This window comes from Cryptosporidium ryanae, assembly GCF_009792415.1.
Source record: "Cryptosporidium ryanae isolate 45019 chromosome Unknown contig_17, whole genome shotgun sequence".
NCBI lineage: Eukaryota > Apicomplexa > Conoidasida > Eucoccidiorida > Cryptosporidiidae > Cryptosporidium > Cryptosporidium ryanae.
Genome location: NW_027125568.1, coordinates 170,601 through 186,393, shown reverse-complemented (window position 1 = coordinate 186,393; position 15,793 = coordinate 170,601). Strand labels below are relative to the sequence as shown.

General features: G+C 30.3%; 9 protein-coding genes across 9 annotated transcripts; 4 read left to right on the top strand and 5 right to left on the bottom strand.

Moving 5' to 3' along the window:
* Positions 1-146: 146 nt before the first annotated feature.
* On the top strand, positions 147-1,517 carry FG386_000807 (PIG-A like N-acetylglucosaminyl-phosphatidylinositol biosynthetic protein; the record flags this gene model as incomplete). Its single annotated transcript, XM_067340151.1, has 1 exon — positions 147-1,517. The coding sequence occupies one exon, from the start codon at positions 147-149 to the stop codon at positions 1,515-1,517; it is 1,371 nt and encodes a 456-aa protein (XP_067195959.1).
* A 45-nt stretch (positions 1,518-1,562) lies between these two features.
* Positions 1,563-2,328, bottom strand: FG386_000806 (uncharacterized protein; the record flags this gene model as incomplete). The annotated part of the gene is made up of 3 exons (XM_067340150.1): positions 1,563-1,612; positions 1,669-2,043; positions 2,094-2,328. The coding sequence occupies 3 exons, from the start codon at positions 2,326-2,328 to the stop codon at positions 1,563-1,565; spliced, it is 660 nt and encodes a 219-aa protein (XP_067195958.1).
* Positions 2,329-2,507: 179 nt separating this feature from the next.
* Positions 2,508-4,421, bottom strand: FG386_000805 (preprocathepsin c precursor; the record flags this gene model as incomplete). The annotated part of the gene is made up of 1 exon (XM_067340149.1): positions 2,508-4,421. The coding sequence occupies one exon, from the start codon at positions 4,419-4,421 to the stop codon at positions 2,508-2,510; it is 1,914 nt and encodes a 637-aa protein (XP_067195957.1).
* Positions 4,422-5,249: 828 nt separating this feature from the next.
* Positions 5,250-6,719, top strand: FG386_000804 (uncharacterized protein; the record flags this gene model as incomplete). Its single annotated transcript, XM_067340148.1, has 1 exon — positions 5,250-6,719. One exon carries the CDS (start codon positions 5,250-5,252, stop codon positions 6,717-6,719), a length of 1,470 nt encoding a protein of 489 aa, XP_067195956.1.
* A 61-nt stretch (positions 6,720-6,780) lies between these two features.
* On the bottom strand, positions 6,781-7,806 carry FG386_000802 (TBC domain containing protein; the record flags this gene model as incomplete). The annotated part of the gene is made up of 1 exon (XM_067340146.1): positions 6,781-7,806. One exon carries the CDS (start codon positions 7,804-7,806, stop codon positions 6,781-6,783), a length of 1,026 nt encoding a protein of 341 aa, XP_067195954.1.
* Positions 7,807-8,203: 397 nt separating this feature from the next.
* On the top strand, positions 8,204-9,319 carry FG386_000801 (uncharacterized protein; the record flags this gene model as incomplete). The annotated part of the gene is made up of 1 exon (XM_067340145.1): positions 8,204-9,319. One exon carries the CDS (start codon positions 8,204-8,206, stop codon positions 9,317-9,319), a length of 1,116 nt encoding a protein of 371 aa, XP_067195953.1.
* A 48-nt stretch (positions 9,320-9,367) lies between these two features.
* Positions 9,368-11,482, bottom strand: FG386_000800 (uncharacterized protein; the record flags this gene model as incomplete). The annotated part of the gene is made up of 1 exon (XM_067340144.1): positions 9,368-11,482. The coding sequence occupies one exon, from the start codon at positions 11,480-11,482 to the stop codon at positions 9,368-9,370; it is 2,115 nt and encodes a 704-aa protein (XP_067195952.1).
* Positions 11,483-11,503: 21 nt separating this feature from the next.
* Positions 11,504-13,039, bottom strand: FG386_000799 (ribonuclease HI large subunit; the record flags this gene model as incomplete). The annotated part of the gene is made up of 6 exons (XM_067340143.1): positions 11,504-11,669; positions 11,692-11,710; positions 12,067-12,549; positions 12,599-12,642; positions 12,696-12,822; positions 12,874-13,039. 6 exons carry the CDS (start codon positions 13,037-13,039, stop codon positions 11,504-11,506), a joined length of 1,005 nt encoding a protein of 334 aa, XP_067195951.1.
* Positions 13,040-13,512: 473 nt separating this feature from the next.
* FG386_000798 (uncharacterized protein) lies at positions 13,513-15,786 on the top strand (the record flags this gene model as incomplete). Its single annotated transcript, XM_067340142.1, has 1 exon — positions 13,513-15,786. The coding sequence occupies one exon, from the start codon at positions 13,513-13,515 to the stop codon at positions 15,784-15,786; it is 2,274 nt and encodes a 757-aa protein (XP_067195950.1).
* Between the last annotated feature and the right edge of the window lie 7 nt (positions 15,787-15,793).

Genomic DNA, 15,793 nt, shown 5'->3' with positions numbered 1-15,793 from the left:
TTAAAATTTAATGTTTTTTATTTATAAAATATACAAAAATAATTAATTTTCCCTAAATATATTTACCTATGCTATTCTTTTATGTGAATAAACAATATTAAGGACAGGTGTAATCGTTTTAATTCTATATTCGGTTTCAGACAAATATGGATGAAGAAATAGGACCAGAAAGTTTTATAGAATTTAATTGTAAACTCGGAAATAATGCTAGAAAGAATAATTTACCTAATATTTGTATGGTATCTGATTTTTTTTATCCGGGTCTTGGAGGAGTGGAAATGCATATATATGAATTATCACAATGTTTAATGCTGAAAGGATACAAAGTTATAGTTGTTACTCACAGTAGGAATGATAGATATGGAGTTAGATACATGGGAATAGGTCTGAAGGTATACTATCTTCCATATAAAACAATTTATGATAATGTAATTTATCCATCTCTTTTCACATTATTTCCGCTATTCAGACAAATTCTTATAAGAGAACAGATTGACATAGTTCATGGACATCAATCTGTTTCTATGTTGGCATTGGAATGCTTATTCCATGCAGTAACTATGGGTTATAGGGTGGTGTTCACAGACCACTCTTTATTTGGGCTATCTAATTATGATTCTATTCATGTGAACAACTTTTTCAGGATATCCCTCTCGTGCATAGATAATGTAATATGTGTTTCACACACTAATAAAAAAAATCTGATTTATAGGTCTCTCGTATCACCAAATAATGTTTACGTCATACCGAATGCAATAGACAGTAATGATTTCCTTCCAAATCCAAATTACAAGTCTCCAGTAAATAATGAAGTTATAGTTGTTTCTATCTGCAGAATGACATACAGGAAAGGAGTGGACTTGTTGGTTGAGATAATACCTAGAATATGCAACAGTGATCCAAATGTAAGATTTATTGTTGGAGGAGATGGACCTAAAAAACATCTTTTGCACGAGATGTGTACGAAATATAACCTTTCAAATCGTGTCGAATTGCTTGGGTCAGTTCCTTGTGCCAAGGTTTGTCAGGTTTTGCAGAGAGGACACATTTTTTTAAATACTTCTCTTACAGAAGCGTTTGGAATTAGTATAATAGAGGCAGCATCTTGTGGATTACTCGTGGTATCTTCAAATGTGGGTGGAATTCCAGAGATTCTTCCTGAGGAAATTTTGAGACTTTCTAATCCATCAATTTCAAATATGGTAAATGAACTTAAAATTGCCATTAGAATTATTAGGGAGGGGAAATTTGATCCAAATATATCTCACAGAAAAATATCTGCTATGTATTCTTGGCACGATATTGCAAAAAGAACAGAAGAAGTATATAAAAACTCAAATCAGGTGGAATTAATAGGAATAAAAGAAAGACTATTACGTATTTCAAATACAGGAAGTATCATTGGAAAGGTTTTTGCACTCGTTGCGGTTATCGATTATTTTATTTGGTTCTTTCTCGAGTTGTTCTATCCAGGGAAATATATTGAAAAGTGCACTAATTTTCCGGGGATACATTGAATGAATCAAATTATTCATCATTATTATTATAAAGCCTTGAATATCTCAAAACTTTTCTATTTCTGACCATAAATATTCTGCATTAGATACTTTTCCTGATTAATTAAAGTATAATTAGAACAAGTAGCACAATAATTAGGTAAAAACTTACTATCTTCTCCTATTTGGAGCTGAAAAGACTCAGTTCTTGTTGGAGAGTTTACGGGAATGAAGTGTCCCTGTATAAATGAATCTGAAATTAGTGACCAAGATATCATTGAAATACTCTGATACATTTTCTTCTTAGCTTGTAATACCTCTTCTGAATTTCTCATAGATTTCAATAATTGCTTCTTTTTTTCAAGCAGCAGTGCGTATTTATCATGGATATTTGACAGTTCTTTCTCTATTTCCTCACATCTTGATGTTATCATCGCACATTTATTATCTTCGACTATTGAAACTCTGACATTCTCTGCAAAGTTAGCTCTGTTATTTCCAATATTTTCAAGTTCTCTTATATAACTGTCTTCTGTGGCCTTAATTTCTATAATAACGGCGTGATAATTTTTTACTAGAAAAAAAAGCAAGACTCACCTTTAATGATCAAATCTAATTTGTTTTGTGTGAACACTATAAATTTTTCAAGATCTGATATTTCTTCAGTAATTTTATTTAATATATTGTTCTCTTCATTTGTGTTTTCAAAAATATTTGATATCTCTTGAGTCAACAGTATTACTTCTTTACTATTCTCATTGATAAGTGGGGGAATTGACATCTTCCCCATTGATTTCCCGTTTTTGCCATATTCATTAAGCGTTTCTTCCATCTTAAAGTCAATGATTTTCTGGTTTTATTGAGCTTTTTAACTCCAAAATATAATTTTATTATCAATTAAAAGAAAAATAAAAACTTGAAAAAGCCGCCAACAAAATTTAACATGCAAAAATAAAAAACAAGTGTAAAATAATTATTTATTATGAAAAGTATATTGTATATTCTATTAAATTACTCAGGGTTGTTTTCAATAGTATAGTTTGCTCTTTGATATCCTTTTTCATTTAATTGTATTTCCTCAATTTCCACTTTATTTTCGTTGTCTTCTTTGTTATTTACATACTTGTTAAGTAATGCAAGGCCAAGACCACTTGAAAAACTTGGATCGATAAAAACTGCTTGATTCTCGATTCCACCAATGTTTTTCCCTCTTCTTATTTTTGCATACCCTTTATTTCCCCAATTGGGACCCCATGAATTACGAATGATCCAGTATGGTATTCCATTTTCCTCACCCCACCCAACGATTGAGATGGCATGGTTTGTGTACTCCCATCCATTTAGTTGTTTATTTGGTATGTCACAATATTTAGTATGATCATCTGGAACTGAATCATAAATACCATTTTCGTATACAAGAAGTGAAGTTCCAATATGTAATGCAACTGCAATCGGTCCAAAGTTGTATATTTCTTTCATCATTTTCTTTTCATCACTACATTCATAGCACCCACCTACATAGCCATAATTTTCTGCGTAAATTCTTTCATCTTTTCCACAATATAGACGGTCATTATCATCTGGGGAAATAAAAGGATTAAAGCTACACTCTTGATTTGAATCAGCATAATAAGTCATACATTCATCAACAGGTATTCCAACTTCCTTTGCTTGTTTCCCAACAAGAAATGGATATCCACCTTCACAGCCTTGATTAAATGGCGAACAAGAAAGTACTGATTGAGAAGAAAGATTGACTTTTTCAAATTTTGACTCGCCTTTTGTCAATTTATTAAGCATTATTTCAGTTCTTTTTGCAAGTATAAACACAGATGATACAGCATAACAGGAACCGCAATTTCCTTGATTATATGGATACTCATTGAAATCTTTATTAGTAAATGGATCACCAACAGAAAATGACTTTGGAAGGTTATATTCGTTTTCGATGCGATTTACATTACATGCAAAAATTGAATTAGTGAGACCAAGAGAATATCCACCATTTTCTCTGTAACTATTACTTGTAACTTCAATGAATGTTGATCTCTCCATTGCTGACATTCTCGTAAAATGGATTTTTTTTGAATCCACATGGTTCATATAAAATGGGTGGTGTGAAAATGCTATATCTGTTACACTAAAGTTACTTTTCGCTTTCCAATTTTTTAAGCTATTGTTGTTGTGTTTACTTGCAAAATCATGAAGTGAACTTGATAAATTTTTGATACTATTTTCAACTGCTCTTCTTATCGGAATTTCTACTCTATTCTTAACCAACTCAATAATACTGTTTCCATACAACGATTCTTCCTTAATTCCATTTACACATCCTCTTTTAACTGGATCATTCATATAATACCAACCAATTTGAAACATTGTTGGATTTGTTTCATAACAAAGTGTTTCACCATTTGAATTTTCATTGTCACCATCATTTGCATTGCAGTCCTCATTTCTTAATAAATTATACTTCATGAAGCCAAAAATAGTCATGCTACCTATTGTTACCTCAAATCCCTCGTCATAGACCATTGTCCATCTTCCAACTACTTCCTCATTATTTTCATCTTTAACCGCTAAATAGGTCCAGTCATCTCTTCCAGGAATCAGCAGAGTTTTATTTGTAATTTTGCTACTGTCTAAAAGTGTATCTGTAAGAATAAGGCTTATTGAATTCAACTCGCCATTATTTCTTTCCTTTAACCATTTATTGTAATCTGACAAACTTGGTTGTAAATTTTGTGTATTTTTATTTGGTATTCCAGAACCACAACCATCAATCCAGTAATCTAATGGCGATGTGTAATCGAATCTCCATTTTCCGACTATATCTGATGTTGTAACATGAATAGGCAAATCACAATTCACATTTGTTAAATATATTGCAACTAAAATGAATATTGTAACTCTTTTAGCAAACATTTTTTTGCATCGCTCTATTAAATTTAAAATCTCATAAAGAGAGTTGATATTATTATCAAGCTTTAAATATAAAATTATTGGCTTATATTCATTCAATTTAATAGTCCGTTATTCTATCTATATTTTCGTTAATTGAGAAAATGAAAATTATCTGATTAATACTAAACAAGAGAATCGTATAATGGACCCACTTTTCAGATTTAACACTACAATTAAATGTAATGAATCAACAAAACACTAAACCAATACAAAGTCTATTCTTAAAATAACGTTTATTGCATGCAATTTAGGCGGTTCTTTCTTTTTTTGCATGTTGTCCAATTTTTTTTTTAGAAAAATTGAATAGGCTAATATTAAAAAAATTCTTTGGCAAAATAAACATTATATAAATAAAATTAAAACTAATAATGGGTTATATTATTTCTTTAAACTTCAACAATCTAAATAAAGCCCAAATCATGCACAAATTTACCGTCATTATTCTTCTTTCCCTATATAATATGTTTTACAATTAAATGACATTAACTTAGATGTTTACAAATGAACATTACATATTATAATATTTATTACTTTTTTTTTGTGTTAATATTCTAGCAAAAATAGATAGTACAAAAATCATGGCGCCTACTTCTCTTTTTTAAATGAGGGGTATCACTTATAGCTTAATATGGATTATAGATTGTTGGACTTCTACAGTTTATTCCAGTATTCCATTATAATCAATAATTCTGCATTTACAAGCACTTTTTGTGAAAATAATAATTCATATACAGGAATTAAACTTGTTTTCTGGTTTTTAATGTTGATTTTTAATGTGTTGATTTGAATATGTCGCCTGAAAGTGCAAAAGCTGATAACATCGATAATTATCGCGAAAATGACCAAACAAGTAATTATATTATTTCTGACTGGGGAGTAGAGCCGAAAAGATGTAATTACCAGGTAAACGTTACTGATCCTGAAAACAAATCAATGGGTTTGGGAAAATATACAGTCTATTTGGTTTCAGGAATTACTCCAGATGGCCGCAATTTTTCCACTAGGAAAAGGTATAGCGATTTTGAATGGTTGAGATCTACTTTAGTTATGCAATTTCCTGGTGTTTTTATTCCACCCATACCAAAGAAAAAAAAGGTTGGTAGATTTGAAAAGGATTTTATTGAATTTAGAAGACGTTATTTAGAGGAGTTTTTGAGACGTATTTTCAATAGAAATTATTTGGTATCATCAGAACTGGTGAGAACATGGTTGAACAGAACTGATAGCGGAATGGAAACACTTAAAAAGGAAGAGTCAAACCGTCCTTTATTTGACATCGTTACACAGTATTTTAGTAGTTTTGACAGTGTTTTATCAACAGATAATGCTGGCAATAGTAATGGGTTCGGTAGACCTTCAAATCGCTTTTCTGTTCCAAAAGTCGACACAAGTCCAATTTCTGAGTTTTCAAGCCGTTTGGAGTCCCATTTTGTGAAATTAGAACAACTAAGTGAGCATTTAAATACAATAACTTGTTCTTATAACCGTATACACTATTCATTTAAGGAAATTCCATCACTTTTCCATAATATTTGCTTAGATAATGGAGTTAATTCGAGACTTGATTTATCAACAATTTTTATGAATTTGCACAATATGAATTCCTTTTCAGCTCAAAAACATTATGATATGTTACACGGTATTATTACAAGAGAAATGAATGATACTGAATGCATGATTGAAGCTGTACAAACTTTGGAAAAGTTGCAGTGTCTTTTGAATCCCAACAGCTTAAGTTTTTGTGCGGAAGAGACTAATTTAAAGGACTGCAGATCTAACTCATTATCAAATTCAAATAATAATACAATTACAAGTGTTGTAAGTTCCGCAGCCAAAGGTATTGTAAGCGGATTTTCATTGTTTACTTCTAAGTCTCGTGAGGGTTCATTTACTTCTGAATCAAATCTTTCGAAACTAGAAAGGTACAGAGAAGATCAATCTGCACTGAGAACGCTTCTATCTGCAGGAAGAGTGGTACTTGTTATCCACGAAATGCCACATTTCTTCTCTGAAAAAATAGATGTCTTTAATAGTACTGTAGCGGAATTTATTAAAAGGCAATCTCAATGCTCATTTGCAGAAAATGAATTTTGGAATAAAGTTTTCAATAAGTTGCAGCATTTCCCACAATATAGTAATGCTCCTCTACAAGACAGATATACTTATTATGATGACTACACTACAACTCACACAGGAAATAATGTGGGTAACAGTGACAGTTACAATGATAACAAGGGATTTGATAACTACGACTATTAATTAGTACTTTTTATCTTGCTTTTATCGTCTAATATAAATTATTACGGTTTTAGGTTCTATTCTATTCTTCATCTGAAAATACGATTTCATCGTCATCCAAATTCAATTCTGCTTCTCTTTGTTTCCTTTTTTCTTCTTGCAACCTCATTTCCCCGACAATGATTTCTCTAAGTTCGTTAATTTCGTCCTCAGTAACATCAATATCGAGTGCATGTTCAACCAAATGAGTGAAGAAACTTCCGGGCTTCGCACCTGGCCCACATTCATTGTGTTCCATTAAGTTGTGATATTTTTTTTCATCAAGGCGTAGAATTGCCAATACCTCAGATGCATCCTTTGCATTCAATATATCTTCTCTACAAACATCTACAACTGATAAACCAAATTGAAACAAGAACAAATTACCCTTTAAAAACAGTATTTCGAAAAATTTACAGAGAGCAGGAAAAGGTAATACGTGGACATTCAGCCCAACAAACCATTTTGAACAGAAGGCCTCTGCACATGCTGAGTCCTCAATTTTTTTTGCAACTTCGGGATATCTTCTCAATAATAGTTTTTCAAAAACCTTAGCATCTCTCACATAGTTAAATGGAGCAGTCTTGAAGTAACCAGGTAAATAATATCTATTCAAAGATAAAGCTAGACGAACTGTGTCTTCTGGTTTTAATTGGAGAAGTAAAAATGCAACAACAAATCCAAGACCTTGATGATAGTCTTTTATTTCTTGATAAATTGTGCTTAAAACTTTAATCATCTTGACTCTATTTTCTTCATCAGAAAATGTTCTCTCTGCATCTAATTTAAAAATTCTATTTATTTCCGGATCACTCGTATTATCGAGCAATTTTATTTCGATTCCTTGATCCAATGGAACCAAATTTACATTATACAAACATTTATAGTTGTTGCTACATTCATTAATTGATTTTACTTGCTGATTTGGACAAAGAGCAACTTCTAGCCAACTCTCTGCTCTTTTAATATGTTCGTCTGTTTCTTTTGATTCATTAGAAAATAAGTTGGCATTCCTTTTTAAAAGAGGTGCTTTTGACTCCTTATCCCAGAATTCAGGCGATTTAATCATGTCAGTAATGAATTACTCTCAAAAGTTTGTTTATTTAATAATTAATTATCATCATTAATTCGTGACGGGGATAAAAAAAAATAACCCTCCCGCCTATTGGTTTTTGAGTTATTTCAGATAACTACTTCAAAAAAGGTGAATACCCTTTTTATTTTTAAGTTTTGTAATAATGACCTTACATAACTGAGGTGAGTAATCAACTTGTAATTAATCAATTACTACTTATAGAAATAAACTCTTGTTTACCCTATCGATGAAATCAATGTAGACGATACTATTTTAATGCACATGCACCCTTTTCACATGCAAACGCGGAAAGGTTTATTTCAACTCGAAATCCATATAGAAAATTATTTTTTTTTTTAAAAAGAATATATGTGAGTAAAACAGTGAGAAAATGAAAAAACAAGAAACAATTAAGTTAGGAGAATCTCCTATTGGGGATAATCTGAAAGGAATTCAACAAAATTTAAATACTTTAAGTACAGGAAATGCCTCGTTAAATACAGAAAACATCAAGTTATCACCATCTACAATAAGATCATTTGAAGAATGTACAAAGCCGCCACTTCCTAATAATAAAACTGCAGAAGAAAGATGGCCTCACTTGGGTGTAATTACTGACATCGGAACAACAATAACTGATCTTAAAGGCGGATTACTGGATTATTACGGCACACTCTTTATACCTTCTGAGCATGATATAGGAGCAAAAATTGAATCATTAAGGACAAAAGACACGATTCATGGGAATTATAACTCTGAAATAAAAAACTCTATAAACAACAAAATTCAAGTGACTAAAAATAAGCATGGGTTTGATGTGTTTCACAAAGTAAATGAGGCACCACTATTAGATGACATTCCCGATCCTTATTCAGCTGTTCCAAAATCAATATATTCATATAGAGACAAAAAAGGAAACCAAATTTCCGACAAGGTTAGTATAGATGACTCTGAATTAATAGATTTTCATGGTCTTGCGGAGTTACCTGGCAGGGGAACATTAAGAATGGCAGCAAATTCAAAGAATACAGGACGTAATCCAAATATAAAAAATAAAAAGTATTTAGATGAAATCAGTATTGAGGGAAATTACGTTGAAAATCTTTTGGGTTTTGATTTAAAAGACCTGGCAGCAAGAGGTGCTCTCAGCAGTAGAGCAAGAATACCTTATAATGATATAGGTGAGATGATGGAATGTATCTCAAGAAATTGCAAAGATGTTCAAAACAGACTTACTTTTTTCGAGGATTCGTTGTCATCTTATCAATCAGATCCGAAAATGGCTCAGTTTATCCCCCCATTGAATGAGCCAAGAAGGCTTATAAAAAATTATCAATCTAAAGATCCAATTGCTAGTTATATCTACAGTTTATATAGAGATCTCTATAACAAATCAGAAATTAATTCTAAACGAATTGAAGTAATAAAAGCAAAGCTTAAGGTCCTGCAATCTCATTCTAAACCAAAAACAGTTAGAATTGCAGCGCATTCCTCTCTAGGTTTATAGAAAGGAAATGAATTTTAAAAAATACCAATTGGAATAGAATTTTCGGTTTTAATTCCCCTGGAAACTAGACATTGTATTTAACCTAAACTTTTCTCTTTCATTAATAATTGAGTTTTTTTCTTCAGTTAGTTTTTTCGTAATTTCCACTATATTTTCATCGTCTATTTTTAGTTTAACCAATTTTATCCCCTTTTCAACATTAGAGTCACCTAAACTTATCACTTCTGGAAATTTGTCTGACAAACTTAAAATTGAATTCTGAACTTGATGTACTGAAGGGCAATTCCTTGCATACGTTATTAAACGCTTTGCTAATAAAGGAAGTTGGGTAGTCGGTATAAACTTTTTTGAATGTAAAAATATAAATGAGATTTGTTGTACTGTCCAAATTTCATTCTTTATTTCCTCAAGCTTAATGTTGTATTCATCATCTTCCACATTAATTAATTTGCTTATTTCTCTTATTTTCTCGCGTCTTCTCACTGTAAATAGCAATTCTTTTTGTGAAGGTGTCAATAAATTTTTATTTTTAGAATGAGTTGTTACTGACTTCGGGCATTTAGACTGTGGAATATGAACTTGAGTTTTTGGAGTAGAAATTATTGGTGAAATTGAACGTGAAATTAGCGATGATGACCGAAAATTTCTTCTTGGAGTTGTATGAATTTCCGATTTAATTTCAGGTGTTTTTAATGAAAAAGATATACTTTCGTCGTTTACATCATTTATATCAATAAATTCACTTTTTTTTCTAATTGGCGTTTTAATAACATTATCACAATCTATAATATCAACCTTTTTTTCATCAGCTGATAGTGACCTTCTATTATTTTGTTCTTTTTTGTCTAAGTAATCCTCTATATTGGAAATACTACTAATCATCTTAAATTTATATAAGCTTCTTACATTTGGTGTCACACTTAAACTCTTTATCCTGGCCTCTGAACTTCCAAATAATTCATTGTCGGTTCTCTCTTTTAATGGCAACTTTGCCTTCGGAATATCCACACAGCTCTCAATAGTAAAAAGGGTAGACCAATCAGTTAATTCCAACAGTTTTGTTTCAACATTAATCTCTTTTGAGAGGTTATATTTAAGATGAAATTTCTGTTGCAAAAGTACGAAGTTTAACATAATCAATTTCAATGTATTAACTCTATCATTAATACTTGAATCAGAAATTCTATCGACTACATTATTTATACCTTGGTTTAAAATTATTTTCAATTCGTATCCATTAAAAGCATTCCTTTCGTTGATATTAGAGTATTTAGATACCAAATCGTATTTATTTAATTTACACCATCTAACAGATATCAGTTGAGGTGCAATCCATAATAGTTTTTGCAGATTTTCAAGATGAAAAGCCTTCTTTGTTACATTTTCTACTTGTTCTTTAACTAGTGATAGATAAAAAAAAGGCTTCTGCCTTCTTTCTAGTATTCTTAATACTATTTCTAGACCCTGAAATATATTAAGTAGATATTCATATTTTTCGGGTAGCTTGATTTTCATCAATCCTTCAAGTTTGTGTTTGTTATTACCTGAAATGATGTCACTGTAAAGAGATAAATCAGTATTGTGTTCTGAATTCAAAAAACTGAGTAATTCTATTCCTCCATCAGGTTTAACAAATTCAGATGTGGGATAAAATAAATCACATACATCATCAGATCTAATTGGGGATGATACCTGAGATTCGGGAGCTGTTGGTGGAAGCAGACTATCCAATTCTATGCTAGTATTAATACTCTCTTTTTTTTCAATAATAACATTATCAAAATCACCTTCATCATTAATAAATATCTTTTTATTCTTATTGGAGTTATTATCTTTAGTATCTTTCTTGGAGTCGTTTATATTATTATCATCTACCCTGTTTTTTATACTAGATTCCGAAGTTTTTTTCTTACCCTGTCGTGTTTTTGTTTTCTTCATTGGAGAGCATATACCTATTTCATCTATTCCGCTATATTTTTCATTCTCACTGGCCTGCTTATACATCGCCCTTGTTTTCACGCCATCGACATTTTTTTTCAAGTCACTTGGGGCATTTTTCAGAGATATAGTTGATTTTATCCCATGTTCAAGATCTAACCTAGTTTGTCTAGATTCATCAATTTGAAACGATAAATTTTTTGACGCCTTTGTTCTCCTAGTCATTATTTTTACACAATAAAATGTTTATTTTACCCCTTTTAGATTTTGTATTGTTTGGAGCTTAGTTGTGTGTATAGCACCCAAGTTATTGAAGCGAATTTTCAAATTGTATAAAGAAAACAAAACCAATACAAAACTATTAATATGTACAACACGCTCCAAATCTTTTTTCTGAGGAACAAATTTTTGCCTTTTATTAGTAAATTATTTACACTAATTGTGAACTATTATCTGCAAAAAGAAAAAAAATTGTGATTCCCGCTTTTTTTTGTCGTTTAGGCGATAGTTGCTAATCATTTGACAAAATTGTACTCGTAAATGGTAAAACAAAAAAAATTAATTGTTTTATTAATTAAAGTAATAATGTAATAAAACAAATTGCATACAGAAAGCGAATATTTTTTATTGAATTCTTTTATAAGTTGCTAAATAGTCGTTTCATTCTTGATAATTTACGAAGACTAAGCGATTCAGAGTCAAACTGAATACCTTTACCAAACAAATTAGGTGTGGGTCATAGAGATAATAATTAAGTGAATTGAATAGTTGCAGTTTTTGATTTTTATATTTTATTTTGCGAAACATACCCTTTTTTTTTGGATTACTGAAAGAAATCTTTCCTTGATTATTCTCTTCACTATCTTTTAAGTCCCAAATTACATCATAACCATCTTTATTGATTAAATCAACAGCAGTAGACCATGAAAAACGAACAATATTAGGAAAACCAAAAATGGGGTCAAAAGTTAGTTTAAGAAATTCCTTTGTTTTAGGATCTCCCGGATATCCACTTCCTTGTTCATATTTACTTATATCGTTCCCATTTAAGTCATATTTATCAACATCTGGTTGATCCCACCAATTTAGTAAAAAATCGTCTCTTTTAACTTTTGCTAAAATGGATGCACCACTTACGGAAGTAAAAAGTGAATCCGCCTTAGGCTTGACAACAATACTAATATTAGGAAATATTCGTTTCAATTTATTCTTGTAAGCTTCAGGAGGTCCAACAGTGTCAATGTATATCTCCTTTACATTAACACCATTATTTAGAACAGAAGATATCAAATCTACCACTTTTAGTAAATTCTCAATGTGGATGCCTAGAAAGTAACCTACCTATAGTTGCTGTATGTGAAATTTCATTTAAATTGTGTTTTTTCCTGTTTAATCAAAATCAAAATTGCACTAACAAATAAGAAGGTTGCTGACTCACCTTTTTTGCATTTCACAACTTAAATATTCCGGAGACAATGAATGTATCCTCCAACCGAACTTATCAATTTCTTTTCTAATTTTCACGTTAATTTTATCCCTGTTGCTAGAAGTTAACTTCTTAGAGTCTAAAAGAATAATTTAAATATCAGCTAAGCTCATTAATCGTAAAAACTCACCGTCTGCTCCAAATTCTTTTAGCACTTCCTCATTTTCTTTCGGATAGTACAAGCACGCATATACCATTGGTCCCAATACTGGGCCTCTTCCTGCTTCATCAACACCTAATATAACTTCACTTTTGTTGAAAGTGCACACATTTTCCTCAAATGAATGATCTAGCATTTTATATTTATTAAATCTAGTAAAAACGCTTTACACAGAAAAAAATAGGTCGCAGCGGGAAGATTATTTCAAAATTTGGTAGCTTCCTAATTGGAAGGAAAATACTCTAAAAGAAAACAAGAATATAAGTCCTTAAATAAATTACACTAAATTATAACCTTTAATAAATCATTATAATTTCAAAATGTATTCATTTTATTTTGTTTAAAACATTAATAAATAAAAATGTCACTTTCAAATATATTTATTAATATGAGTGCACATTTAAAACACATTACTAAAACTATTTATTTTACATTCGATTTACCAGATTCAAAGCAAAAATATAAATTAATATGAACTAATTGTTCAATCAAGTCCTACCCACAACTTCTCTAAATTTACAAAAAAAAAATAGCGGGTTGCTTGGCTTGACTTTAGTTCTTTTCTAGGTACCAATCTTGATATTACAGTCACAGAGTAATTTAAAATTTATGACAGATTTACCAATATCTCTTAAAAAATATATTGAAGATGGAAAAAAAACAGATGAAGTATTTACAATTTATCGTCAGATAATTACTTGGCTAGATTCGGATGATGACTATTATTTGGTGATTGGAAGATTGACTCAGGTATGCAGCTATATCTTGAAACATATAGATACTAAGACAAGCATTTCAAATCACCTGAATTATGTTTCACCAGATATTTTATCTATAGTTTTTGATAAAAGTTCAAAAATTTTGAGATTTCCTAATAATTGTTATTCTAAGTCTGAAAATCCGTTCTATAATGAAAGATGTTATTCAATTGAATCAAATTTTTGGGAATTATTCCGTGAACTTTCAATTAAAATCTCTCAAAAGTGCCCCCCTAAAGAATGTTATGTAATTTTTGTTGAAATTATCTTGGGCTCAGTAACTTTACCTATAACTTCTGAACCCAATTGTAGTGGAAATAACTGTGAAAATAAGGAAATTGTTAAAGATCTAAAGTTAACTTCTTTATATAAAAAGAGTTGTGAATTACCAAGATTTTTTCGTTATTTAGGTCTACATTGTTCAATATTATGTATTTCGAGGATGAAGAGAAATAAAGCACAGTTTCTAGCAACTGTTTGTTCTCTTACCCTTAGAAAACTTATATATGACACGGACTGCAACTCTCTTTATATTTGTTCCTGTGCGGAATCAATAAATTCATCCCCAAGATACTGTATTATTGCAGAAATTAGATTTTTGGAGTATTTACTCAACGATATTATTCACTTGCTATTGGATTGTCTGTCTGATAGTAAATATGATGCTGAATACAAAAATCAAGAAATTGGAATTTTTAACTCAGATAGTCATGATAACAATATTAATGTAACACAACATACTATTTATTCGTTTTTAATGAAAACATTAGAAAAACTTATTTTGATTGATGTGCATGATATTGAAATATTACACGACAATTCAAATACTGAAGCCAAAGAATCAAATGGTTCAAAATTTACCTTCATCTTATCTCATAACTACACGAATTCAATTATTAATAAAATTTTTCCTTACGAAATTCAGAATGCAAACCATAATTTAAGTGCGATATTGGAAAGTTGGATCACAATTATCTTCAAATTGTGTTACTATATTAGCAATGTATCACCTCAAATGATTATTGATATTTTAAGCAACATTCCTATTTGCATTACTGATGTTGAATCTCAACCTGGTGACTTGGATGTTACGCCACTTTCCCTTTCTTGTTATTCATATTCATTATTTGTTATATTAGAACAAGGTTGTCAGAATCTATGTGATAAAATATACCCAAAACAAATAATTTCTTTACCATCCAAGCTTAATATTATTTTCAGAACTGTTACTACATTTCTAATATATTGCGACAGCTTTATGTATGGATATGAGTTGAATCATAACAAAGAAAAAAATGAGGATATTTTGTTATCATATTTCAATACATTTCTGCAAAAAAGTATTCTTGCAGAGAATTATTATATCAGAAAATTTCACATGTTAATACAAAATAGATTACAAGAAAAGGCGTACTACTTATTGGAAAGCAACCTTAATAATCTAATTTATTGTAAAGAATTGATACCTGATTCGTTTCGGACAATATACGGATTAAACTGGCATCAAAACATATTAATTAAGCATGTCTTCTATTCCTTCACAAGATATAGAAATGACTCTATATTAGATTCTAAAACTAACACTATGAATGAATTGTATCCTTATTTGTTTGAAAAACTAATTTATTCACTTAAAAAATGCTATGACTATGATACATTGTTTAATCTTTTCTACAACAATGTGGATTTTCATAGGAAACTAGCATTGAAAAATCATTTTTCAGGAAAAGTTATTGTTGGACTAATGAGTAAGATGCGTGAAATATTGTGGGAAGAAATTAATACTCAGAAACGTGGAGCCATATTGTCAGTGGACTTAAATAAAACTATAGCAATTTCACTAGAATATTTATTTGAGTATAATACACTTGAAAATGATTTATCTCAAGGTGAAGTATTGTTGATTGTTCTAAACTTTATTAAATTGATACTGCTTTCAGAAAAAAAACAAAACAATGATTCGATTAAACAGGTTACTCACTTTCTTACCAAAGAATCAAATGTTTTAAAGAATTACATCGAAAAAATTAAAAAGTATTTTGAAAATAAAACCAAGGCAAAATTACAAGATACAATTTTTTTTGTAATTAATGACATTGAAAACATAATTTACAGTGAGTCTTGATTTTTTT